Source organism: Arvicola amphibius, chromosome X (assembly GCF_903992535.2).
Source record: "Arvicola amphibius chromosome X, mArvAmp1.2, whole genome shotgun sequence".
NCBI classification, from domain to species: Eukaryota; Metazoa; Chordata; class Mammalia; order Rodentia; family Cricetidae; genus Arvicola; species Arvicola amphibius.
The window spans coordinates 135,554,411-135,581,763 of record NC_052065.1 but is presented as its reverse complement, the minus strand read 5'-3'; the positions used below and the strand labels follow the sequence as shown (position 1 = coordinate 135,581,763).

Here is a 27,353-nt window from a genome sequence, read left to right as displayed (position 1 = left end):
TCACAAACCATACAATTCACCCATACACAACTCAACAATTTTTAGTATATCTTCAGATGCACACAAACATAACCACAGTCAGCTTTAGAATATTTTTATCATCTCTGAAAGAAACCCCGCTACAGATATAGTAGCACATACCTGTTTTTCCTGAACTCGAGAAGCTAAGGCAGAAGGACCGCAAGTTCCAAGCTAGCCTAGGCTATAGAGTGGAGAGTCTGTCTCAGAAAACAAACCAAATGGGGACAGGTGAGATGGCTCAGAGGGTCAAGGTGCTTGATTCCTGCCTGATGACCCGAGTTCAATCCTGGGGACCCACATGGTAGAGGGAGAGAACAGTCTACTACAGGTTGTCTGGTGACTTCCACTTGTGTGTAAATATGCATGTGTGTGTGACACACATGAATTCACACAAACAGTAAATAATAAAGTAGGCACTAGAGAGATGACTCAGCAGTTAAGAGCATTGGCTACTCTTAGAGAGGATAGGGGTTTGATTCCCAGCACCTACATAATTACCTGTAACTCCAGTTCTGGGGGGGGGGTGTTCTGATGCCCCTTCTGGTTTCCACAGGCACTGCATGCATGTGGTGCACAGCCATACATATAGGAAAAACCTCACATATACTGAAAAAATAGGGGCTGGAAAGATGGCTCAGTTGTTAAGAGGACTCTGGATTGATTTCCAGCAATCACATGGCAGCTCATAACTATTGTAACCCCAGTTCCAGGGGATCCAATGCCCCCACTGGCCTTCATGGGCATAGTACATACTTGGTACATAGGCATACATGTAGACAAAACATCCATACACATAAATCAACAACAATTTAAAAATAAATGTAATAAAAACTAAAGATAACCAAGTAAGCCAAAAGCAACCCACATAAACATCAACAGCAAAAACAGACAAATTGCATTTCATCATGATTTGAAAATATCTGTGCATCTACAGGCACTGTAAGGAGAGTGGAAAGAGAAAATTATATGTTTGATGAGGATTTAGTAGTCAGTATATAGCAAGGATTTTTAAAAACACAAAAACAGCTCTCTAGTGTACGTTTCCAAATGTTCCTAACTCTTATTACGAGTCAATCCTAAGTTTTCCTTCACAGGATCAGGCCTGGTGACAGCAATGATCCTAGTTTTAGGTACCAGTTTTCTAAATATCCTTCAGTACAATCAAGGTGACAATCAAAGTGAATTACCAAGCATAAGCCAAGAAATAAAACTGTTTGGTCACATGGTAGTGCCATGTTTAACTTCCTGAGAAACCATATAAAATATAAAAATATTTTCCAAAATGATACTATTAGTGTGGTGTGTGTGTGTGTACTATATGTACGTGTTTGTGTGTGTGTGTGTGTGTGTGTGCATGTGTAAGCCAAAGGTCACCTTGGATGTCTTCCTCAATTACCTCCACCTTATTTCTTTGAATAGGGTTTTTTACTGAATCTGGAGCTCATCTACTTGGCTAGAATGGCTGGCCAATGAGATCCAGTTATCTGTGTGTCTCTCTCCCTACCACCATTGCCCCTTCCCTTCTCTCCAAGGACCAAGTTACATACCCACCTTTTTTCTTCTGTTTTTTGTTTGTTTGTTTGTTTTGGAGACAGGGTTTCTCTGTGTAACAGCCCTAGCTGTCCTGGAACTTGCTCTGTAAACCAGGCTGGCTTCAGAACTCAGAGATCCACCTGCCTCTGCCTCCCAAGTGCTGGGATTAAAGGTGTGTGCCACCACCTGGCTAGAATACTGATCTTTTTGCTTGGTGTGGCAAGCTCTTTAACAAGTGAGTTACCTCCCCAGGCATGGCAATACTACTATTTTATGTTGCCACCAGCAACATAGAAATATTCTAATATCTCCTCATCCTTACTAGTATTTAAGAACTGTAAATTGTAAGCAGACTTTAACAGGTAGTTCTGTTGAGAACTCAGAGGACTAGAATGCTGGTAGGGATGCAAACAGTAAAGCCTGTGCTTGCAAGCTTGCAGATGAGAACAAGGACTGATACTTGCACTGGAAACCATTTGTATTACGCTATGGAAAAGATCTTGTCTACACTTTCGTCCATGCCGTCACACTCAGTGTGAGGTTAAATATAAAGGAGGGTAGACTAATTAATCCGGCAGAGGAAATTTCAAGCATCCCAGCATTCAGTCTGTGGTTGATTTTTTTTAAGCCTAATTTAATGTGATCAGAGTAAGAAGGAAGAGAGGCCTGGTGAGATGGTTCATCAGGTAAAGGCATTTGCCTTCAGGCGTGATGACTTCCTTTGATCTCCAGGACCCACATTGTGGAAGGAGAGAACTAATGCTCACATTTGTCTTCTGGTCTCCACATATTGTGTGTGTACGTAAACACACAACACACACACACACACACACACACACACACACACACACACACACACACACCCCAAATGTAATTTTAAATGTTTTTACAAGAAGACTTGCAGTTTATCCAGAGAAGATGTGCTATAACGTTCCAGGCAAGAGGACGTTGCTGAAGTGGTAGTGCCATCTCAAAAGGGCAAGCATTACCCTGATACTATAGGAACGATGTCTGGACAGAATCTTATAAATGAGCAAGGCCACAGCCACCACAGTTCAGGGATGCATAAATACTAATTGCATTTAAAGACTTTCTAGGCAGAGTCTTTTGAGGGGACAGCTCTAGGATGTCCTGCTTGTCCTACTCATTCACCCAGGAAGAAACCCAGAAGTCACTGCAGCTGAGGTTCAAGTGGGTCCAGATGTAGCTCAAACTAGTGGAAGGCCTTGGCATCTCCCATGTGGTGATTTTGCAGAGGTTCAGAATGCAAGAGTTGCAGAGTTGTGGATGTTTCCACCTAGATTTTAAAGGAAAGTCTGGGGAACCAGGAGATAGATGTGTGGTTGTGTTAGGATCCCTCTGGGCAGTGCACACAGCTGTGAGGGTGAGGCTGAAGCTACTGTAGAGATTGCAGGAAGTTACAGATTCTCAGACTATGTAACTCCTGCTGAAGAAAGCTGTAGGAAATAGGAAATTCAGCTGGAGAGAGAGAGAGAGAGAGAGAGAGAGAGAGAGAGAGAGAGAGAGAGAGAGAGAGAGAGAGAGAAGAGGGGGGGCTGCTACCACATGGCTCAGATGTTATTGGACATGGAGCCACAAGTTTTCATCTTCTGTTTTGCTTTGGTTCAATCTGCACTCACTATGCTTCCTTCCATTCCTGCCTTTTTGAATGGGAATATTGACTCTGTGCCATTGTATGTTAAAATAATTGTTGTTTGAATTTTTAGGGACTCAATACTAAGTGCAAATGAGACTTTGAACTTAGACTTTTGGAATAGTTAAGACATGGAGGAATCTTGGGAGTGGACAGTTTGAGGGGCAGGGATGATCAAATGGTTGATCTCCACTTTCATGCTATTGGGAGGTGGTACAACCTTTAACATGGGGTCATTTTAGGAAAATTTTAGGACATTGGGGGATCTTCATTACTCTTGAAGAGATTTGTGGCACTGTGGTCTCTTCCTCTTCCTTGTTCTTTTCCTAGCCGTTTGCTTCACCATATACTCCTTGCCATGGTTTCACAACTCCATAGGCAATGGGGATAACTGACCATGAACTGAACTTTTAAAATTATAATTCTAAATAAATCTTTTATGAGTTGATTTTTCTCCTTTTTTGGTGGTGGTTGGAGGAGAGGGCCTCCCTATGTTGCTCATGTTGGCCTCAAACTCCTAGATTCAAGACATCTTCCTGACTCATCATGTGATGTAGCTAGAACAAGTATTCTGACACAGTGTATACCCCAAAGGGTTGAGGATGTGTGTTCAAACTCGTATCTGTACTTGAATGACAAGAGCCCAAATGTAGAGAGAATCTGGGTGTCTGACAATAGATGAATGGTTGAACCAAATGTGGTGTCATCCATACAATGGAAGATTGCTCAGCCTTCAAATGGGAGTGGAGTTCTGATAAAGGAACTTTGAGGACATTATGAACTATGATGGAAGCTAGACACAAAAGCTACAAAGTACAGAATCCCATTTTTATGAAGTCTCTGGGACAGGTGAAACTGCAAGGATAGGCCAGAAGTTTTCAGAGGTAGAGAGGGGGTGGGAAAATCTCCTTAATGGGGCCTAGTGTTTCTTTTGGGGGTAGTGGAGATCTTTTGGAGTTCCATAGTGGTGATAGTGATGTAGGATTCACATCTGTATGCTGTAAATATATTTTATTGCCATTGGTTAATAAAAAAGCTGCTTTCAGCCAATGGCTTAACAGAGTAAAGCCAGGTGGGAAATTCGAACACGGATAGAGAGAGAGAGAGTGGGCAGAGTCAAGGAGATGCCATGTAACTGCTGAAGGAGACAGATGCTGGAACTTTACCAGTAGGCCACAACCTCATGGTAAAATATAAAATAATAGAAATGGGTTAATTTAAGATGTAAGAGCTAGCTAGAAATACGCTTAAGCTACTGGCCAAACAATGTTGCAAATAATATAGTTTCTGTGTTATTATTTCAGGTCTGGGTGGCTGGGAACAAATGAACAGCCTCTGCCTACAGAATGGTGCCCAACGAACATTTGGGGGTTGATGCCCACCTCCCACTTTAGGTCTGGATGCTTATGTGCCCACTCAGGGTCTAGAGGAAACTAGTTGAGACCATGTTTGTTGCTCGCCACTCCCAACCTGAGCAGGCAGCAGGATCAGGACTGCTAGGAGTGCACAGGCAGGAGAGCATGGCGGGTTCCTGCTGCCATACACAGAGGTGTTTTTAGGCTGTGCAATGCTCTGCGTAGCAGATTTAGTTTTTAGTCAGATAAAAGGGTTTATGTGCTACACGCTCCTTCCTGGACTAAAGAAGGTGAGACAGTCCTTCAGGATTCCTGATTCATGAAAGAGTCTGCCAGACATTCTGCAGGACACAGAAGAAAGTGACTGACAAACTGCCAATACAGGCGAAACTGTCTTTGAAATTTCCTGCTCCAAGGAAAAGTCTGCTGGATACTATGAGACTGCAGGCTGAAGATGGATGCCTCAATGATACAGAAGAAGTTTGGGTGACTGTCCAGGCAGAGAGATGTTTCTGTCAATTCTAGAGTTTTGGAAGTTACTTACAATGCACTTCCTGTTTACTTAGGTAATTTTATATCCTTCTTGAGTCTTTGATGGAGTTGAAGAATAGACAGTTATAATTATGAAAGATAGATTAGATATAAATCTTTAGACTCACAATGATAGGATAAATGATAGAGTATTTTCCTTAATTTGACAAATGTAAATGGACTAAATATTGTAACTGTAATTCTTACTTGATACCTGTTTAGTTATATGTAATTTTACTATGTTAAAGTTAAAACCTTCCTTTTCATTTAGACATAAAAGGGGAGTTGATGTATTCTGTAAACATGTTTTATTGCCACTGGATAATAAAAAAAGCTACTTTCAGCCAATGGCTTCACAGAGTAAAGCCAGGTGGGAAATCTAAACAGGGATATAGAAAGTAAGTGGAGTCAAGGAGATGCCATGTAGTCACCGAAGGACACAGATGGCAGAACTTTACCAGTAGGCCTCAACCTTGTGGTAAAATATAAAAGAACAGAAATGGGTTAATTTAAGATGTAAGAGCTAGCTAGAAATATACTTAAGATATTGGCCAAACAGTATTGCAATTAATATAGTCTCTATGTGATTATTTCAGGTCTGGGTGTCTGGGAACAAATGAACAGCTTCCGCCTACAGGTGATGACTGCAAACATTAGTAATATACTTAATGCTACTGAACTGTATACTTTAAAGTGGCTAACATGGTCAATATTGTGTTAGATCTATTTATCATAAGAATAAAACAAGAAATTTTGTACCCTTTAGCTAGCTTTCAGCCACCCAGCCCCTGGATCCTTCCTGTTACCCACTCACTTTTTGAGCAGGATCTCTGAGGCTCCCTTGCTGAAGAGGCGGAAGCCACCATCAGGCATGCGGATAACCGTGCTCATGGACTTGCGGACTGAGTTGAAGGTGTATACTTTGTAAAGCTTATCTTCTGGAATCTGCTCCCGTACAGGTTGGAAGTCTCGTTTCAGGTCCAGGATGAAGCCCAACAGAGCACACTCTGTTTTGTTGCCCACTTGGCGTGGGAGAGCGCCTTCCTTCTCTGGAGGCTGTAGGAAAGGACAGTCAACTTGGCATCAGGACCCAGAGTACCCTCTGTTCCATCTCCAAAGCCAAGGTTCCCATTTGGCTTTGACTATCATGTAGCTAGGAGGCAGAGGCACGGAACAGAGTAAGGCCACCCTTGTTGACTACACAGGCCATGACTTGACTGCAAAGTGGCCCTTTATAGGTAGGTTTTCCATCATTTAGCATGCTTTGAAAGGACTTCCAGAACAACCCACCCCTCTTAGTATCAAGAGTACTCTGTAATACCAAGGACAGGGACAAAGGCAACCAGCATCCTAAAGGTTCCTCTTGAAAATCTGTAGTTTTTCTTGTTTTGTTGAGATGGGGTCTGTCACTAACCTGGAGCCCCTGATATCTGCCTGTCTCTGCCTCCTCAGTGCTGGAAGTACAAGTAGGCTTCTGCCTAGCTTTTTTTTTTTTAAACATAGGTTCTGGTAAGTGAATTCAAGTCTTCATGCTTGTAAGGCAAGCAATTTACTGACTGGTATATCTCCTTAACCTTGGTTTGTGCATTTCTGTTGTGGAATAATCTTTTTGTACACTATGAAGATGTGTGACTCCGATTGATTTAATAAGAAAACTGAATGGCTAATAGTTAGGCAGGATTTCTGGGCAGAGAGGATACTGGGAAGAAGAAGGCAGAGATGCCAGGGATGTTGAACAAGCAGGATGAGCACTACAGAGAAGGGGTAATAAAGCCATGAGTCAGAAAGTAAATTAATAGAAATGGGTTCATTTAAGTTGTAAGAGATAGTTAGAAACAAGCTTAAGCTATCAGCTGAGCTTTCATAATTAATAATGAATCTTCATGCCATTAATGGGGAGCCAATGGTCCTGATGAAAAAGTCCATCTACACTCTTCTCCCCTGGTCTGTGTTTCTTTTAATAGTATAATGGGGCAAACCATTTTGGGAAAACTTCATGTTCACTAGGCAAATTCTTTACCAATACCACTTAGTTACTTTCTCAGCACCCCAAGATTTATAAGTAAGCCCAGTGAGTCTCTTAGAGAAGTTCATGCCATGCACCAGTCCTGCCCCCTTATCTCATCTGCCCTCCTGGCCTTGCTTACTAGTATTTTGGTGGTGTAGGCACTGTTGATGGAGATGGCATGAACCAGAAGGTCAAGGATCTTGGGGGTTAGGGCGCTGGGAGCTGGAATCTCTTTGTAGTGGGTGTCTCCTAGGTAGGACTGGACCACGGTCATGCGGTTGGTGGTAAGTGTGCCTGTCTTGTCAGAACAAATGGCTGTGGCATTGCCCATGGTCTCACAGGCATCCAGGTGGCGTACCAGGTTGTTGTCCTTCATCATTTTCTGTAAAGAGCAAAGATGAAGTGGGGGGTACTTAGTTGTTTACTCATAAGGATAAAGGCATTTGGTGACCGTGGTCATCTCTGGGATGGGTGGTAATCAAACTGAGAGAGTAATATGCAAGGGCTACCATCAGATGGGGAACAGTGAGCTTCCAAGAAGCTACTCTCTGCTTGATTTACTTGGATGCTTTCTGCCAGAGCTCCCTCTTCAATTGCCTCCAACATCTGTGCTCTTCCACACTCCCCTGGTTCTTCTTTATTCTCCAGCTGCTTCCCAGTGGCCCCAATCCTTTTCTGAGGCTCTGCCTCTCTGTCTCTGTCTCTATAAGCAGCACTAGTTCTTTTTCATCTTGGCTCCTCTGAATCTCCCTGTCAGTGGTCTACAGATCCAAACTCAGGTCTCTCTCAACATCAGCTTCTTTTCTAGTTTCCTTCACTGTGTCCAAGGGATGGGTGGGCACAGTGGGACTGTCTGTTAGGGTGTATTATCGAAGTCCATCTCAGCCAGTACCCTTCCATCCTTTAGCATCCCCAGCTTTCTTTAGTCCCCACCACACCTAAGGTGCTTTGATGACATCCCACTCTAGTTTTGGGGTCTGTGTGATGGAATTAATTGTAAGTAGTAGTATTATTACCTTGACAGAGTAAGCCAAAGAGATAGTGACAGCAAGAGGCAGGCCCTCAGGGACAGCCACAACCAGCACAGTGACTCCGATAATGAAGAACTTCACAAAGTACTGAACATAGACAGGTGTGCACTCTGCCAGCCACACCCGGCCATCCACGACGAAGGTCTCAATCACAAAGTAGAGGACCAGAATGATGACAGTGATGGCAGACATCACCAACCCTGTCCAGCCATGATGGGGAGGGGCCACAAGAGGTGAGAGGAGAGAAGGAAGAAAAGTTGAGGTCAAGGTAGCCATGGCTGGCCTGAGCCCAGTCAGGGCCGTTCGTTGTAAGGGCTTGATGGATTTGGGTTACCTTTTGGGATAAACAGCTTGAAGGATGACTCCATGGAGTGAGAGGTCCTAGGGTAGCCTTTGCTCTAGTTCCCCAGGACAGTATGGGGTAAAGAACAGAAAGCTAAGGGTATGAAAAGTACATCTGTGAGGTACTAGCCACCCTCATATTTTGGGGCTCTGGCCAGCAGGCTCTTGGTGAAGTTGGCTACCTGTTGACTATGATGTGGCCAGAAACCTTGAATCGGGATTTGCTAGGTAATACATGAGTGTGTGGCTTAGGCCTTATTGGGGTGGAGGGTGCTAAGCCAGACCTTGGCAGTAACAGTTGGCTCTGGCCTGCACCTCTGGCCCAACAGTATATGACATTCTTCTGGAATACTATCCATTTCTCTGTACACGAACTTTCCTAGGGCCAGGACAATATTCTGTCCTTTGCACTCACAGCATCTGGAAGTCATACTCCTTGCAGGAGCCCAGTGTCGCCCAGGCTCCTGGCATGCTGTCTCTGGCTTGAACATACCTGCTTTCCCAATCTGCACAGCCAGTTTTGTGAGCTTCCCTTGCAGAACTGACTTCTCCTTCTTGGGTACGTTGGCTTTCTTCTTTTCTCGCTCCTCCATTTCCCCACCCTCAGCACTCTTCAGGGGCTGCATTTCCATGGCAACAGCCCCATCCTGCTTCTTAGCTGTACATAGAGGAAACCCTTGGCTGAAGTTAGGGCCTATCAAGGGTAAAGAGGCTACAGAGGGTTATCACAAGGAAAGACATGTCTCATCATATGTGATTCAATGGAGCACTTTTAATTTCAAGTTTTGCAAAGGGAATCTGTAGGCTTCTGTTGCATCCTAAGCCCAGGCCCTCCTGAGGTAGGCAGGCAGTTGCAGCATTGTCCTAGGTGGGACAGAGAGATGGTTCTTTTATGGGAAGGGTGGACAGACACTAGCATAAGGAACTTGTGACAGACAAGGTGGTCAGTCCAGTAATGTCCCAAAACTCAATACCTGAAAGAAGTCCTGTGGTTGGTCCAAGGAATGTTCTGGAACCAAAATCTGACTCATTTGCCCACAGATATCCAAGCCACTTCTACTTCCCCTCAAGAACACTAAGGGGCCCTAGTGTATACTCCTCTTAGCCTAGACAACCCTGCCCAGCTCGCCTCCTCCCATGGGCTCTGTGGGCAAGCCTGTTCTGTTCCTCCTGATGTTTCCCTACCTCCCTCTTAGATCATGTGGCTCCACTCCTCTTTTATAGGCCCCTTAGTTTTCATTCTTGCTGCCTTTGTGGTGGTGACATGGATTCCTCATCTCTCTCTTTGCCAAATTTTACACAGTCCTCAGGCTCGGGACTCTCCAGCTACATTACCAAAAATAACCATGTCCACTCCACCTGCTTCCTCCACTCTTCCTAAGGAAGGGGCTACTTGACCTAGCAGTTGTGGGGGTGTCCCCCATTTTGTCTTTGTCTTTTCCTCTCTCTCTCTCTCTCTCTCTCTCTCTCTCTCTCTCTCTCTCTCTCTCTCTCTCTCTCTCTCTCTCTCTCTCTCTTCCTTTCCCTTCCTTTCTCCTTCCCTTCCTTCCTTTCTAGTTTTTTGAGACAGAGTTTCTCCGTATAACAGTTCTGGCTTTCCTGGAACTAGCTCTGTAGAGCAGGCTGGCCTCGAACTCACAGAGCTCTGCCTGCTTCTGTCTCCCGAGTGCTGGGATTAAAGGTGTGCATCACCACCACCCAGCTAAAGGTGACTATGGCTATTATAGCACAACTCTACACTTTTTTGTTGGTTTTACTTTTCTTTTTTTGAGACAGGGTTTTGAGACAGCTTTGGAGCCTGTCTTGGAACTCACTTTGTAGAGCAGGCTGGCTTTAAACTCACAGAGATCTGCCTGTCTCAGCCTCTCAAGTGCTGGATTAAAGGTGTGTGCACCGCCACCACCTGGCTTCAGTTTGTTTTCCTCTTATTCTGCATCCCTTCACCTCACCTGGCAGTTTGAAACTACTTACCATAGCTCTTTCCTCCTAGCAGCCTTCAGGACCTGCCAGACCCTGTGTAGCTGGGTCACTCTAGCCTTGAGTCCCTACCTTCTGTTATCCCACCAAGCAAGGGTCAGAGCCAGATGCCTCCTGTCAGCAAAGCCCTAGCAATCTCAGCTATCTTCCAGGCTTTAGCTAACTCCTCTTACCTGGGAAACTCATAGGGCTGTCACCTAGGGATTTTGACAAGTTACCCTCTCTATGCCTCGGTTTCCTTATTTGGCCAAAGTGGTCTCAGGTGTCTATGGGGAATTCTCATACATGGACAAGTTCAAGCCATGCTGGCGGCCTTGGCACTGACCAGTTGTTTTCCAGGTGGCTCATCTAGGCTTCATGGAAGCAGAGTCTGGTAGAAACTGGAGCATCCTCCAAGGGTGTCCCCTTCACTGCCAAGCCAGGATGGGACTTTGGGGCCCACTCACCTGTCTCTAGGTGCTGCTTCTTCCTTGGCAGTAGGTGGTCCCTCCCCATTCCCCCCTCTCTCCCTCCTCCCCACAAGCTCCTCAGCAGCCCTGAGCCATGCACACACGTTACCTCTGGTTTGGCTACTGTCCATCGCCCCATCCTGCTGCTTGCCTACAATGGAAGAGGAATGACAGACACGGAGAGACTTGAGAACACCCATGTGGTCATGACATACACAGAAGCACAGGAGAGTAGGAAGAACTTGGGCACATATAGCAGTTTGTAGCTACATGGGGTAGATGAGGGAAAGGAAAGGCCTGATTGCTGCTAGTCATGACCTTGCCTATGGATGGGCTTTCTTGATGTCCTACACTTTTCAGGAGCAAGCTGTCAGTACCTCCCAGAACATGTTAACTGCATATACTCTGGGCCTCCTGGGCCAAGCTCCTACCCAGTGTTTCCATCTGGGCCTTGACCTCAGCTCCACAGTGAGTCTCTAAAGCCAGTCATGGGTGGTTTCTGGGTCTGGTGAAATAGCTGTTGACAGTTTCTGGAAGGCCCGCTGCCTTAAGGTATATACTCCCCTTAAATATCTGATCTTTCAGACCCAACAGGAGGTAACTCCCAAGCCTTGAACCAACCCAACCCCTCTACTCTTCTCTGAGGCTACTACTAGATGTGTGTCCTTTAAAGGGACAGGGTTCTGTCTGTTTCAGGGCCCTGGTGGGCACATCCAAACTGTAGGTCCACAGCCACTGTGCAAAGGAGGGCTAAGTGCTGAGTACCTAGCAGCACTAGGGAGAAGGTGCAAACACCTTCCAGGTGGCTCTGTCTGAAGCCTCAGGTTGGGTACAGCCCATAGTGCCAGCCACTCTTTCTGAGGGCTGCACAGCTCAGGTGGCAGTTAGAGGAGTTTATCTGAGAGCCACATCTTCACTGGTCCCCATTTAGGGAGAAATCTGACAGCACAGGATCAGTTTCTACCCAGTAGCTCATGTCACTGGGGAATCAAAAGACAGACAGAGTATCGGGTAGCTTCTAGGCAATGGAACCACAGTCTGGGGTCCCAAGAATGAGAGAGACATCTCCAACCATAAGTAGAACATATATTGGACCCTCTTTGCCCAGGGCCCCTTTGTGGGTTAGGGGTAGTTTAGAGGTGAAAGAGACTTCTTTGCATGTGTGCATGTGTGTGCATGCATGTGTGCTTGCATGAGTGTGCCTATGTCTCTTTTATTTGTGTGTGTGTCCACGTCAATGGAGACCAGGAAAGGACATTTGGGGCCTCTGGAGCTGGAGTTACAGGGGGTTGTGAACTTCCCAATACTGGTGCTGGGAAGCAAACTGAACATGACTAGAAGAGGTAGCCTGGAGTAAAGCAGAGCACAGGAGTGGAGGGAGGGACTCAGGAAGAAAAGGGCATATAGGAGTCATGATAAGAGACAGCAATAGAACGTAAGGGTGGCAGGTTGACAGGGAACAGCTTCAGAGCATGCTCAGTGGGTGACAGAACCACAGGAGTAAGTGAGACAGTAGAAGATGAGGGCACTGGCCAAGATAGATGCTATTCCTCAGAGCCCCTTGGGTACTTCTCCAGGAAGCTGGCCCACTCCAGTTCCCTAAGTCTCACAGCCAAGCAGTGTTGGAGAAGTGCACGCAGCTTGTCTTGGAGGGTCTGGATAAAGAAGATCAAGTTTAATGAGGAGGGAGTGGCCTAGGCCCAAGCTGTGAAGACTATCTAAGAGATAGAACAGGAGGCCAGGAGCTTGGAAAGGAGCCACCAGGGACACCAGGAAAGTGCAGGTGATGGCAGCTCAAGGGAGAGACCATTGGCTTCAAGGGGGAGGGAGTGGATTTCCTAAAGGGATTTATGTGGAAGGTGGTTCCTGTCAACCAAACAGAACCAAGAGGACACTAGGTAAGGTCACCATGCCTGGGGACTCAAACTAACCTATCATTTGTCTGTGTATTCCTGGAGCACACATTAAAGTTGTGGGATAACATTGGGAGGGGCTCAGTGGAGATTGGGGACTTGGTGCAGGTAGCAGAAGACCTGGCCTGTCAACATCAGGGAGGTGGCCATGCAGGGAGGCACAGGACCAGGCTGCCAGGGAACAAGGATAATAGAAACTTCTCAGTGATTGTAGCCCTGCCAGTCATGTCTCCAGGCTCCCAGAGACAGGGGACCTCAAGAAGTAGCCTAAGGCCAGGACTATTAACTTGTCCTTCCTCATGCTGGTCTGTCCCTGTATAATCTAAAACTGATTGCTGTGGCTCCAGGTCCTCTAAGATGGGCAGGCATGCATCTGGAAGTGTCTGCTCCATAGTCACCTGGGGCTGTGGAAAAGAACCAAGGGAAAACTTCTCACCAGAGCTAGGGTGTGTGCCTGAGTCACAGAGGAGCAGGGCCTGACAAGGGGAAGCTCTGTAACTCCATGGTTTTGAGTGTCATGGCTGGAAGGGGCGGTATAGTAGCTTTTGGCCAGGGATCTCAGAGTCATAAGGAAGCTGGACTCTCCAAAATCCTCTGTTTCTATCCATTGCTATCCTCAGAGACAGGGCTACCACTTGCTAAAGAGCCTACTCTGTCCACCGCCATCTGGCATCCTCTGGTCCTGGCTGTCATTTTGAGACCTATCCCTATCTGCTCAGAAGACTTCCACTTTGGATTTTGTGACCACCCCTGAATCTTCCCTATGGAAGTTGAATACTTTGAGGGTGGGCTTGAAGATCCCAGCAGTATCTTTCAAAGTTGAGATAAGAGGTCACATTTCTGTGAGCACACTTTACCCTGGGGACAGATGTACCAAAGCCATCATAGAATAGCTATCTAAGGAAAGCTGCCCCACATACAAGGGTCATTGACCTGCTGACTCTTAGGAAAAATACCAGAAGGATCCTCAAGAAGAATTAGAAGAAGGTGGTGGCTTTCCACTCATCTCCCTGGAGCCAGGATTGGCCATCAGGCAGATGAAGAAGCAAGGACATTAACATAGAAGGAAGCTGTCTCATCATCTCTGGACATTGGAATCACGGCTGCCTTACCTTTCTTGTCTTTCTTCTCCTCCTCCTCTCCACCAGCTCCAAGCAATGTAAAGATGATTCCTGTCTGGGAGTTCACACCAACAGCTGTTACTACCATTCTTCCAGAACCTTCCATGACATGAGTGCCTGGCACAGAAACATAGAGGAACTAAGACAGATTTCCGCAACCTGGTAGGACACACTCAGTACCCATAGGCTGGCTCTTAGGGTTTCCCTGAGGCAGGTACTTCTCTTGCCGAAGTCACTGTAGCTGTTGACACCTCCATCTAGCCTGCAGCCTGTTTATAGGCCTGCTGTAGTGGGAATGAGCCAAAGTACCACAGACTGGAGGGTCTTTGTCAGAAGCAGTCTGAGCCATTACAGGGCCCACCAGGGGACCTCTGGTTTTTCTGTTCAGTTTCATATTACATTTCCCATTAAGATAAAAGTGTGCTGAATGAGAACCTTCTAGAAAAGGAACAAAACATACATGGGGTCGTCTTCAGAGTCTATATGAAGATAGAGCACACTATTGATCCCAGAAAGCCCTTCCTTTGAGATGTCCCATTCATGATATCAAAGGCCCTCTTGAACAGTGGAGTCTCATTTCTTTGTCCTGTGGCTGGAACCACACCACCAGGTCTCCAGTGACCTCTCTGGCATGGCAGTGGTTAGCATTCTCAGAAGAGCTATTCAGGGAGATCCTAGTTAAGGCAAGTCCAGCAGGATGGCTTGCCTGGGGATACTAGGGCCAGGTTTTCAAGCAACCTTACATTGGGCTGGCTGAGAAGGTAACCCTTACCTGAGAGCAGCATAGGGTCTTTGTCTGCCGACTTGCGCACATGATCTGACTCACCGGTCAGGGAGCTCTCATCGATCTTGAGGTCATTGCCTTGGATTAGCACACCATCAGCAGGCAGAAGGTCTCCTATAGGCCATCCCAGGCCAGAAACGAAGGCTATGGGTCCATGGGACCTCCCCACCCTTTCTTCTTCCTGCCTTTACCAGGGTAGGTCCTATCATCTGGGAGAGGACTGGGGGGTCTCTCTTCTTTCAGCCTCCTCTTTTGTGTGTGTGTGTGGGGGGGGAATCATCCACATCTAACCATGTTGTCCAGCTCTCAAAGAACAGGGACAACACTTGTATCCTTTAGTAGTAGAAGAATACCTCTCCAGAGGCTAAGGCCAGCTTGCTTCCTGTGGGCACTGTTGTATCTTAAATTTCTTTTCTGCCCCTAATCATACCCTGCATGCTCCAATCCCAGGCCCCTGTGGGGGGGAAACACACAGACTACTGGGGAGACAGTCTAAGCTGGGGAGGTTCCTTTGGCTCACCCTTCTCAGAATGGCATTCAGGCTTTCTTGGCAAGGTAGAAGCAGATGGGTACACTTACCGTATTTGACCTGGGCAATGTCCCCCACCACAAGTGCTGCCACAGGGACCTGGAGGAGCTGTCCATTTCGGATGACAGTAAACTTCTGCTCCTGCTCAATACGGCTCTGAAGACCTCGGAACTGCTTTTCTTTGCTCCAGTCATTGAAGGCCGTGACCAGCACCACACAGATGACAGAGAGTAGGATGGCAGCCCCTTCGATCCAGCCAGCCTCAGCCTCTCCCTCGTCCTCTGCCCCACCAGATACATTCCCACAGGCTGTGTCCGAGGATGGAGGAGAACATGAACGAGAGGTAAAGTCATGGGAACCAAGTGCTGGGACCCCCCCCTTTCTAGCCCAGAGCCTCACCCCTCACCTTCACTTTCCTCTCCAGGTGGTGCATAGAAGGAGAGGCCCAGGGAGACGATGGCAGCCACCTCCAGGATGATGAGAGTCACGTCCTGCAGGGCTTCCCATACCAACTGCAGGAAGGTCTTGGGCTGCTTGGGAGGGATGAAGTTCTGCCCATAGATCTGCCTGCGTTTCTCTAAGTCATTGGTGTTGTCTGCCAGGCCTACACAGTGTGCCGGGAAAATGACAGAAGCACAGAAGAAGATGGCACAGGCTAGCCCTTGTTACCATAAGCATCTCTGACTAAGCTGCTGCTGCAGCAAGAGTGACCCTTGTGGCTCTCTGGCTAAATCCTGTCTCTCTGGAACTCCAGAGTGGATGCTTAGAGAATGCAGAGTGGTACAGGCCAAGTGCCACAAGCCTTTCTGCAGGCACAGGACTAAGCATAGGGGACCAAGCACAGCCCTCACAGTGAGAACCCAGCCTGAGGAAGAGATGGTAACCCAGGAAAAGGGGTATGCATATCCTGATGCACTTATAAGACAGCAGGTCTAGGGAAGGAGGTCTTAGGCCTGTGGATGTCTCAATTGCTGAAACACTAGCACCTTCCATGTCTGCTGTCACTTCTGCGTCAAAGTTATCTTTGAGGGATGCTTGCAGGGAAGCGTTAACACCCAACAAAGGAAAGGACAGCAAGGACCCAGGAGGATGCTATGTGGCAAAGGGTAGCTGAGATAGGAGCAGAACAGAGCACCCAGGGGCTCCTTGGGTTGAGGGTGGGTAGAGAGGTGAATCAATATCTAAGTGGCTTCAGCGGATTTGTGGGGAGGCTACAAATTAAGGGGATCCAGGTAATATTAGCCCAGTTTCACCCAAGTGCCAAAGAATTGGCCAGACAAAGTTATCTGTCTCCTAACACTTAGATTCCATGTCTCCTTGAGAGTGCTGGTCACTAGGCCCCACACAGGTATGAAAGATGGGACTGTGTTTGAGACCCTGGCACCTTGAAAGTGAGGCGGCCTTTGGACCTTGACCACCCTACCCTATGGCCTACCTTTTCCAAAAACATGCAGGGCTACCCAGCCTGATCTGCAAAGGGGGAAAGGCGCAGGGGAACCAGGGACATGGGTGTATCCAGGAGCATAGCTGTTGAGGAAGATAGAACAATGTCTTCTGGACATGGATGGAGGCCTACTTTCTAGAAGTTTCCCAGAGAAGGCTCAGAGAGAATGAGTGTGAGAACAATTTCTTAGTTCCAGAGATCTACATAAGGTCTTATGAAAGGGAGGCTTGGAAGTCCTTCAAGGTGGAAGTATGGAGCCTGCAGGAAGAAACGAAGGCAGAGGTTTATGGTTTCTCATAGCTAGCTGTTGCCTAAGGAACTGATCCTCTAGGTCATGCAGGGAGCCGGTTCTGCAGTGGAGGAGGCGGGACTCTATTTACCAGCTCCAGAGGCTGCTGGAGTTTGAAAGGACCAGCACCAGGAAAGGACAACAGAGTTCTACCAGGCCGAGATACCATGACACAGAGTTGAAGATAGGATGACCCAAGGTCTGGTGCCCACAGTGCCCAGGAAGTGTCCAGGCATGTGACTCCCATATACCTAACACCTTCTTGGGATGGGAGATGGGGATAGCCAAGACTAAGGGGACTGTCACTGGCTCATGCAGAAAACAGGAGAGGAAAAGAGAGGAAAGAGGAGGAAGGGGAAAGAAAGGGAAGCTCCTCTCAGGCCTAACATGAGACACTTCAATCACTGTAGGGTCCAGGAGCAGAGAAGGCCTTAATTCATGGCTCCAGGACCCTGGAGGTAACCTCCATGTAGATCTCAGACAAGTGAGAAATTGCCACAGCCAGCCTTACCCTTAGCTGGCAAACTTCTCTGCAGGCTGATCCAGCCCCCTTCTTAGGTTCACCCAGGCCTCCAGTGCTACACCACAAAGGGACCAGCTCTACACTGACACCTAGTAGATGGGTGGTAGGTTCAAGTTCCCACCAGAGTCATTGGCATGGCTTCTACCACCTGCTGAAGGAGCTGAGTGGTGATCAAAAGTGCCATCCGGTCCATGGAGCATGCGCAGCAGGCAGAGTTTAGGAAAGCAATAAGACTCAGCCCCAGATTGCTCATCAATAAGGAAGCACTGACAGTGGGCCTTCTCAGAGGAGCAGGGCAGAGCTTGAATGAAGTGGAAGGACTGACAAGAGCAAAAGTTGCAAGCAGCACAGCCTTGGCACGCCCATAGCATCCAGCCACAGTGTCCTTCCCACCAAGAAGGGCTGCAGCTGTCCCTGCCTTTCTCTCCCTGCCCTCGTTGAGCCTGGGCTGGGCTGGCATCTCAGATTTCTACTAGGGCCAAAGACCTCTTTCTGAAGTCCCACAGCTTTCCTAGTAAGGTGTTAGGAAGAAAGGCTGGGCCTCCTCAGCTTGCTCCCTACCCCCACCACAGCTTTCCAAGTAGAGTATCTGGGAGACTTCAGTCTTTTCCCCAGATTGAGCCTTTCCGCCTTCAATTGCAGGAGCTATGAAAGATGCAACATTACAAGGGATGCACCAGAACTCTAAGCTCCTAGACACTTAGGGTCTACACTGCCCTTGACCTGGAGCCCCCAGGGAGGGGAAGTGATCCATTTTAGCTTCTAGAACGCCTGAAACCCATGGCACCATGTGACTTTGCTTCCTGATTGTCCTGCTTCACATGTCCAGACTGTTCCCAAAGCCAGTGAGGCCCTTAGTCCCTTTTCCGCAGAAACTCACTCCTTCCCCTCCTCTGTCTTGTCCTTGTCCTTGCATTGCCCTTGCTACTGCAGCAATTCCCCTCCCACCCTCTGCCTGAGACTAGCCCTTGCTTTCAGATTGACCCTTGGCCTTTCTGTAGGGTTGGGGGTCCCAACAGCTGTCACAACTGCCATGGCACCAACGCTTATGGGTGTGGTAGAGAAGGCAGCTGTGGTTCTTCTGGTTTCAAGCATGTGCCCACTTAGCAGGTCCAAGACATGGGGACAGAGGCTGGGTGGTTGGCATGGACACAGATGGGCTGTTTGCCCAGAGCAGAGGCCAGATGCCATCAGAATTGGATTAGGACCACATTGTGTAGGCTCTCAGCTAATCTGCTCCCTCCTTCTTTTGATTGTCGGTGGAGAGCAGATAAGACAGGGGCAGGGTGCAGAGTCCCCTAACTAGCCTACCCGAAAGTTCCTGACCAGCAGGCAGACCCTTTTTCAGGATGGGTTCTAGAATCCTTCTGAATCTTTGCAGAGATAATAACTGCCAAAGTCCCCTCCACCAACATGCCACATACCTACCTGGCCCGCTTTTCCTCTGTCAAACCCCTTCTGGGCTCCAGAGGATTGGCATGGGGCTGGAAGTACAGTTAAGTCTGCCCCTTCCATTAAGAAGGCCTGCTGAGGAGCCTGCCTGCTCCAGACTTGCTGCTTGCTGCGCTGAGGAAATGGGGGAGTGAGAATCACCTGCTCCTGGCCCCAGACAGCTGGGTCCTAGGAGCTAGGGGGAAGGGCTGGTTCCTGGGCTACCATGGGGACATAGGGTCTCAGAGGCCTGTCAGGGACTGAGCCACCTACCTGGGCACCTGCCCTTCTCCATGCCCACCACATTTATAGGCATCAGACAAGCCTTGGCGTTCTGTGGCAGAATCGGGCAGGTTCCCAGGGGCCTTGACATTTTAAATATTTAACAAGGCCTGACAGGCAGAGGGAAGAGCTGCCAGCTGAAGCCCATCTGCTTCCTTTGATCTGGGAGAGGCCAGAGCCCTTGTAGCTAAATGACCCTCTACCCCAGCCTTCCCAGAGGCCCCAAGTCCTCAGGGGGGTGGGTGGGCAAGGAGGAGGATGGAAAGAGAGCCTTTGGCATGAAGCCCAGCCATCTGCCCTGGCAGAACAGTGCTTCAGGCTGGAGTATGCATGTGTGGTGGGCAGGCTGAATAGGTTATCCATGGATGTAGCAGCTCTGCAACTCTACAGTTAAGGAAGATCCAGATGGCCCCGGGAGGCCACCTTGCCTGGAGTTCTTAACCTGGCCCTTGGGCATGCCTTCTCCCATCTCTAATACTCCCTTGGGCCCATGTACCACTTCCTATGGATACATGATGCTTTCTTCAATCCACCTAGGGCGAGGCTAGAGTAAGAGCATCTGGTGTGTGTCCTAGAGGCTCGGAATGGGGGCAAGGGCAGAACAAGGAGGCTTGAGGTGATGAGCGTGAGTGTTGCAACCAAAGGACTGATTTAGAAACAAGAATGGGCAAGGCCTGGTAATGGGAAGGACAGAGGAGCCAGGGAGCCGGAAGAACCCAGGTGGTGGCTAGGACTTGCAGGACTGGGTGGGCCAAAATGCCACCACTGAGATGGGTGACTGATAAAATCAATTAGCAGTGTCTGGGAAGCAGGCCTGGCATCAAGTTGGGTAAGCTCCCACAATCCTGCTAGGCCAGTGTCAGATGAACCAGAAAGGGTTCCAACTCTTGAAATCTGGGGCTAGATTTGGCTCTTTGGTGACCCTAGTCTCACAGCAGACCCAGGCACCAGGGAGTTGAAAACCTAACCTAAGAGGACAGTCACAGAGTATCCGCTCTAGATACTCTAGAGGACTCTCACCATGATTCTTCTCCGGAAGCCCACTGGTGTGATCCTGGCAGTGCCTCAGACTTACACCTCACTGGGACAGCCTGCAACTGCTGTCACTATGTACGTGTGTGCTCATCTATGCTCATATGTGCTTATGACCAAAGGTCATTTTCATATGTCTTCTCAGTTTCTCTCCCCCTAACAGAGGCCATGGCTTCCTCCTTCTTTGGTAGGAGACAGTTGACACTGCTCTGGTTCTTGAAAAGAATCCAGGGTTTCCATTTGAACCCTCCACCTTCGTGGTTCTCAGCTGCCCTTCCTTCTCTTTTTTTCTTGTGGGGTGGGAGGAGGCTCAACTCACACCCTCAGAATTTAGTACCCCCTACACAAGGCACCTTCCAGTCAAGACAAAGTGACTGAGCAGAAGGCAACAGTCAGGGTCTGGGTTTCCTCCAAGGGTCAACTCGAGCTGTTCAAGCCAGTCAGAGCAGCAGCACAGAGCTCCAATTGTCTTCCGGGGTAAGGCAGACCCCAAGTTCCTAGGATATCCCTTTCCCTCCCCAAACCCGATGAACTTACCCTCAGTAGGTGAGGTCTTCAGCCTTCTGCACAGCCCACTGACATCTCCGTAGGCTTCCTGAATCTTCTGCAGTGCCTCGGCACCTCGGAGTTCCATGAGGTTGCGTAGTTCTGCTAGTGTGCACCCAAAGCCACCCACATGGGGCATTTCCCGCTGCTGCTGGGATTTAGGGTGGAACTCGATGGAACTGTTTGCCATGTCCCCCATCCTGTCTGTCAGGCCTTCTCACAGGTGCAGCTTTGACTCAGTCGCAGTTAGGGACAGGTGGCCACCTAAGATCCAAGTGCTGAGGTGAGGCAAGGTGGTGGTGGGAAAGAGGCTAAATGTGAACACCTGAGGAGAACAAGGCAAGAAGAGGTCAAGGGACTGGTGCAGACAAAATGGACGTTTCTCCCCATCTTCATTCAGTGTACTCTGTGACTCACAAATGCCATATTGACCCGCTAGACCAGCCCCCATTGTCCTGCCTATTATGAGCATCCAGAGCTAGAGGGTTTGCTAGGTGGGAAAGCAGGGAGTAGTGGGGCCTTTCTGCCACCAGCACCAGCCAGCTCTTACTGCCTCTCTAAACCATTTGGAAACCTACTTGAAGTAAGGCAATTTGGGGTCATCGGTAGCTACTCTTGCTTCATATGCACAAGAGATCAGGGCCCATCACCACTTCTTGCTTGACCCTCCCACCTACTTCTTGCCCAGTGCCACTTGCCCATGGCCACTGCTATGATCTAAGTCCCCAGAAGTCCTCAGTGGCTCAGGCTTGGGTTGTCCAGGGCTCCAGGGGATAGACTGAGCCATGGAATGGAGCTGCTGCACTCCTTGTCAAGGTTGAGTGGGCAGGGTGTTTCCGCAACCCTCGGGGTTCCTGGGGATAGGAGGTGGAGAGGAGGCCCAGTGAAGAGCAGAAAAAGGGGTGAGGGAGGGAAGGAGGTAAAGAGAAATGGATAGGTAAAAGAGAGTAAGGATAAAGGGAACCAAAGTGGAGGTGACCAGGAAGGGCATGCAGGAGAAAGTTCAAAGCAACCACAGGTCACTAGTGACTCTGCTGACACTCTGCTCCCTAGTGTGTTGCTACCACACCCCAATGAAGGAGCTAAGGTTTGCCTTTCTGAAAATATCCAGCTGGGTGTGGTGGTGCACACCTTTACTCCTAGCTACTTGGGAGGCAGAGGCAAGTGGATCTCTATGAGTTCGAGGTCAGCCTGGTCTACACAGCAAGTTTCAGAATAGCCAGAGCTGTTACACAGAGAAACCCTGTCTCAAAATGAAAAAAAAACCCAAAAAACAAAACAAACAAAGCCATCCAGACCCCCAGCAGGTCATAGCATGTCCCCCTTCTGCAGGGCTTCCTGAGGCTCTTATTTCCCTATCCTCCGCGCCAGTGCTCCTTACCTTACCAAGAAATGGCTGCCCCTGTAGCTGCCACCTGCAGCCTTCCTGGGGTCTGACAGTGGGGCCTTTAGGCCCTATTGGATCTGCCCTCCTCCTGCAGGGCCACGTGCCAAACTTGCCATATTGGTTCCCCTAGAACTGACTTATTCCCAGAGCACAGGGCTTTGGCCTTTGCATCAGTAAACAACTGTCCTGGCAACATGCTTGGCTGGACTAGACCTCTCACCTTGGGGAAAAAAATTCGTGGCTCAGAACAATCCTCTCAAAGATCAGAGCTCAGATATTCATCTAGGTTTCTGATCTAGAACCACCCAGGGCAAAAAAACAACCCAGAGCCTAGAAGAAAGGCATAAAAGGCTCTCATGCAGCTAAAATAGCCCTCACTGTCGGGAGGGTCCAGTGGGTTACAGCCTTTGAACCCTATCGGGTGCCATGAACTGAGAATGTCACATCTAGAGGAAGAGCACAGGCATGGGGGGCGGTGGGTAATGAAGCATTCCCATACATGCTCCAAATATGGAGACTTTGGTTCTCAAGAAAAAGTGTATGTGCCTATTTGCAAGGTCTGCTGGGCAGGGTGAGGGACACTTAGAAAATGTTCGTCCTAATTGGTCACCTTTTCACAATTTGGGCATCCGAATAGTAACTGTTCTATCACGTTCTACATGGACCAGCTTTCACTTCTGGAAGTTGTGGGATGAAAATGGCAAATGCAATTCTCTCAATCCTGTGCACCTCTCCCACTAGTTTTTCCAGTTGGTTATCGAATATGTATATATATACATGTATATATATACATGGTATCTATTACATGGCAGGCACTGACTTTTTGTGCTAGAGGTTGACAAAACTAAAGTTCCAGACGGGGTTTCAGGGAAGGACAAAGAGAAAAAAAGACTGAAAGGAGACACAGCTAAGCAAGGCCAGGGGAGAGAGACAGGGACTGTGGCCCTTCTGCTTGGTTGAGCAGCAGCAGCCTGAAGCAGTGACTCAGGATGACAGGGGCAAGCAGTGGGCACACAGGAAGCTGGGCAGAGTATGCTCCTTCCACTGGTGCTCTGTGATTTTGCCATGCCAACTACCCAGGAGGGGGGTGACAAGTATCGCTCAATTGTCAGTGCAAGAAGTCAAGGCTTGGTTAAGGGAAATGACAGAGTTAGAGGAAATTGAGACTGCAGCCTCAAGGTAGGCTTGTTAGCTTCCCACTGATACCTGCCTTCCCCAACCCCTACCCCAGGTGGCCTTGGCTCAGGATGGTGTCCTGACTACCGGAGGGTGCTTCTCCCCCTGCTGTCTCTGACCAGAGCTCTACTGCTCCCCTGAGTCCCAGTGCAAAAGCAATTGGATGTACCTGTCAGGTTTGCATTCTGTCCTCTACTACTTCCGCCACCCACAGCCTGCTGGCTGCTGGAGAAGATGAATGGGTCTAGTTTGTCAGGGTAGACACTGTCTTTAGTCGGCACAACCTCCCCCCATCCCCCCGGCCCATGAGTCAGCTTCTTAGGCCCTAGTCAGACAAGGCTGGAGGAAAGGCCAGATCAACAGGACTATAAGTACCCAGGTACTGGCAAGTGAAATCATAGAAGGGTCCTCATTGGCCCTTAGGCTCTTTCAATCCTTGTGGAGGGGTGGCCAGTCCTCGCCTCAGGCTTTGATGCTTTCAGAGGCGAGGGCTCAGTACTGTATCCACTCACCCCACGCTTGAAGCCTCACAGCTCCAGCTGAGAACCTGCAAGTCCCCAGCTGAGTTGCCTAAGGACTCCACAGGGACTCTTTGGGAAAGGGAAGCCAGATGAAGGATTTTACTCCTTGGAAGTCCATTAATCTTTTCAGCCATTTTGCCCACCTGGAAATAAGGGTGCTCTTAGGCCTGAGGTGTGAAGTGAACACTGAGATAGCTGCATGCTCTTCAGAGCAGGCATCTGTAGGTCACAACTACAGTCGCCCAGATCCAGGAGTCCTGGAGGAGGCCAGGGCTCCCCTAATGTAACTGAAGCATTTTTGTCACCCCCTCCTCCCTGTCCCTGACCTGCAGCGTAGAACTACTCCTGACTTTGGAATTCTGTCATCCCTGAAGATAACTGGACCTTTGGTGTCTCATAGTAAGGGTCTTGGGTAGAGAGGTCAAGCCATGTTACCTTCTTGTAGTCAGAGGGACTGCTGGAGCTCATTGCACCCCTGCTCCTGTGTGACTGTCCTGGGGTCAAGTTGCCCTTGCCGCCTCAGTATCCCCCAACACCTTGACTGCCAGTTATATCTAGCTCCTTTCCCCCCAATTCCCACTAAGCAACCCTGACACCCTGCCTGCCAGCAGAAGGATCTCCCTATAGGCTAGCAACTAGTGGCCATGCTGCCCTAAAATCCCCTTTCCCTGGCTTGGGCACCACCACTCTAGGAAACTCTTCCGGTAGTCCAAGACTGGTTCTGCCACACATTTTCATTCTCCAGCTCCAACCAAGAACACCAAATTCCTTCAAAGCACCTTCCAGCTCTTCCTCTGCCTTTGGTGTATTCCTCATGCCCCACACCAGCCTACCACTGGCCATCAACCCCTCTACCAGAGACCATCTCTGAGCTTCAACAACACATCCTTCTCTCTCATCACCACCTGCTGACATCCAATGGCTTCCTTTAGTTACAGTTACTGTGGAACGTTCTCTAGAATATATCTACCAGTTAGTTTTGCAGTCATAATCCATGATCCATTCATACTTCCCAGGGCTGGACACAGCCATGAACAGAATTGCCTTTACCTGCATCCTTAATTCTTTGAGACACATTGTTACCACTGAGTTGCCAAAGTGCACAGAGTGGTCTATCCCAGATGATGATGGGGTTGGAGGAATTAGTAAGTGGGTGCCTGGTCCACAGAGAAGGAGCATGAAGCTCTGGAAGGTGGCAGCATGAAGCCAATAGGAATGGGCACTCAAATTTTCCTCATCTTCATTCACTCAACAGGCCACAGTTCAGATGGAAGGCACCACTTAAGGGGAGGCTTCCTGTGGGTGACTCCTGACTGCTGTAGAGAGAAGAAGCCATATGTTCTCTTCATCCCTGGCTTGTCTGTAAACATGGATGATGGCCTCTTCCAGTTTTAATAAGGACAGCAACCATTACTGAAATGACCAAGAACAGAAATGACTGGGCCTAACAATTCTGTAGGCCTGACAGAATTTCCGGCCTGGGCTGGCTGCCGAGAGTGGCCTGTAGGCATCGAAAGGGCAGGGAATGTACCATTTCTGTGCTCTTTCATCTTTCCAACCTTAATTGGCTTAATTGAATTGAGAACCTCCTCAGAGGGGCCCTTGAACCTTCTGGCATTTGCTCCATCCTGGCAGAAATTGGCCAACATCAGAGGGTAAAGAGAGTAGAAACCTGCGTTGGGTTCCCTGGTTTAGCTCACCCTCACTGTGTGACCATCACACAGATTCCTTCTGGTTTCTTCCCTCTAGCACCTACTCTTCTAGTGACTCAAATCTGCTTGACCAGAAGACCAAGGCTCTTCCTTTCCTTTCTGGTTCTCTCTCTCTCTCTCTCTCTCTCTCTCTCTCTCTCTCTCTCTCTCTCTCTCTCTCTCTCTCTCTCCTCTTTCTCTCCCTTCCTTCCTCTCTCCTCTCTCTCTCACCACCTTGAATGGATTCTCTGCCAGCTCCTTCATTTTAATATATGTGTGCTTCCCATGACCCTAGACAGCTCTTGCCCTTCAGGAAGCAGCGGTGCAGGTCCCAAGGGAAGGACCCTCTGCTTCTAGGTTTCCTCTGGTGACACCACTCTTAGCACTGACCTTTGAGTTGCCAATGTCCATGCAGTAACAGTACCTACAATATCCACCAAGGCTTGCTGCAACTCACTGTGCACAATACCCGTTTCACACAGGGGGAATTAGGGCTCGGGTGGAACCAGAGACCTCGGGTATCAAACGTTTGCTTGATGGCCGGAGGTGAGTCTCAGCTGCCCACGTTAGGACACCTTGTTACTGCCCTTAGCAGCTTCCCTAGCAGGCTCAGAGGGAACCCTTTGGGTTGACTTGCTCTGTGGAGCTGCTTTGCCTCATGTTCAGAAGGTCTAGGAAAAGAGAGCAAAGCCCACTGCCATCTCCCATGTCAGAACTAAACAAAAAAAATTCATCAAAATCCATTACACTGTCAAGTTAGAAACAGTCAAAGGCTGCCCTCACCCAGCACCAGCCAAGTCGTGTGGACACATGACCCATACTAGTGGTGGGCTATCTGGCCACCAAGTGCTGCCATTGTTCCTGGGGTAGATACAGCTGGATACCAGCACCAGTTTTACACCAAAAAGTCCCAGTCCCAAGTTGTTTCCTAGTTTCTGGGCCCTGAGAGATAAGAACAGTCCCCTTGCACAAATCCAAGTGTATGGCGCCTGGACTTGCCAATGTCCTGGTGCTAGAGCCAGGTCCAGGACCTAAGGCAACAGTCCATCCTGGACGGGCAGCAGGCAGAAGCCTGGGCTGATGTGGCATGTGCTTCTACCTTGGGCCCCCTCACCACCCACTAGTATCTCCCTATGGACTCACCAGGTTAGGACTCAGCAGTGTGACTCACTCGGGCTTCATTGAATTAATAGGTCCTGGTATGTCTCTATCTCCAGGTACCTGGAAAACACCAGCCTGCCCATGTGGTGGAGAGAACAGATCCAGAAGCAGGAACAGAGGCCTAACCCCTGCCTTATAGTCAGACATCCCAGCCACACTTGCACACTGGGTGGGGCCTGAGGCCCAGCTAGGGAGCAGGTGGGGAGAAGCTCTGGGAGGAGAGAATCTTGCAGGGCAGCTGGCTGTCCACTCTAACATGATGGGGCAGACATAGGCTTGGCTTGGGGCCCTGGGGTGGTGCTTTAACCCTTGATTTTCCACAACTTCCCTCTCAGCACAGGGCTTTTGTCTTCTTGGCCACTTCTGCTCCGCCCCTCTGCTTGATGCACCTTGGTGACCACCCAAGGACAAGGCATGCATGCAGCCAGAGAGGGGGAGGGAAGAAGCCAGGCAGAGAACAGCCTCATTAATATTTCAGAGACATTGTCACTGCAGCTCCTGAGTCCTCAGAGTCCCACCACTTTTGCTTGTAGAGAGGAGGATGGGAAAAGAGAAGGAAATAAAACTGAGAAAACAGATTTAAAGGGACAGCCATACCCCCATACTCCATTTCGTCCTCCCT

At 48.8% G+C, this 27,353-nt stretch overlaps 1 protein-coding gene across 6 annotated transcripts in view; it reads right to left on the bottom strand.

The window, feature by feature from the left end:
- Window positions 1–20,994, bottom strand: part of Atp2b3 (ATPase plasma membrane Ca2+ transporting 3) — a 49,876-nt gene extending 28,882 nt beyond the window's left edge. For 2 of the 6 annotated variants that reach the window (XM_038316426.1, XM_038316428.1), the window contains exons 1-11: window positions 20,787–20,994; window positions 15,655–15,852; window positions 15,299–15,556; window positions 14,708–14,833; window positions 13,916–14,052; window positions 11,536–11,539; window positions 11,011–11,052; window positions 8,969–9,133; window positions 8,119–8,333; window positions 7,242–7,484; window positions 5,909–6,150 (exon numbers count right to left, since the gene is read on the bottom strand). In XM_038316426.1, coding sequence (XP_038172354.1) covers window positions 5,909–6,150; window positions 7,242–7,484; window positions 8,119–8,333; window positions 8,969–9,133; window positions 11,011–11,052; window positions 11,536–11,539; window positions 13,916–14,052; window positions 14,708–14,833; window positions 15,299–15,556; window positions 15,655–15,852; window positions 20,787–20,994 — 1,838 coding nt within the window. Of the gene's footprint in view, window positions 1–5,908; window positions 6,151–7,241; window positions 7,485–8,118; window positions 8,334–8,968; window positions 9,134–11,010; window positions 11,087–11,535; window positions 11,540–13,873; window positions 14,053–14,707; window positions 14,834–15,298; window positions 15,557–15,654; window positions 15,853–20,786 lie in introns of all 6 variants that reach the window. The other 4 variants (XM_038316424.1, XM_038316427.1, XM_038316425.1 and 1 more) reach the window with 3 other exon arrangements.
- Window positions 20,995–27,353: the final 6,359 nt, after the last annotated feature.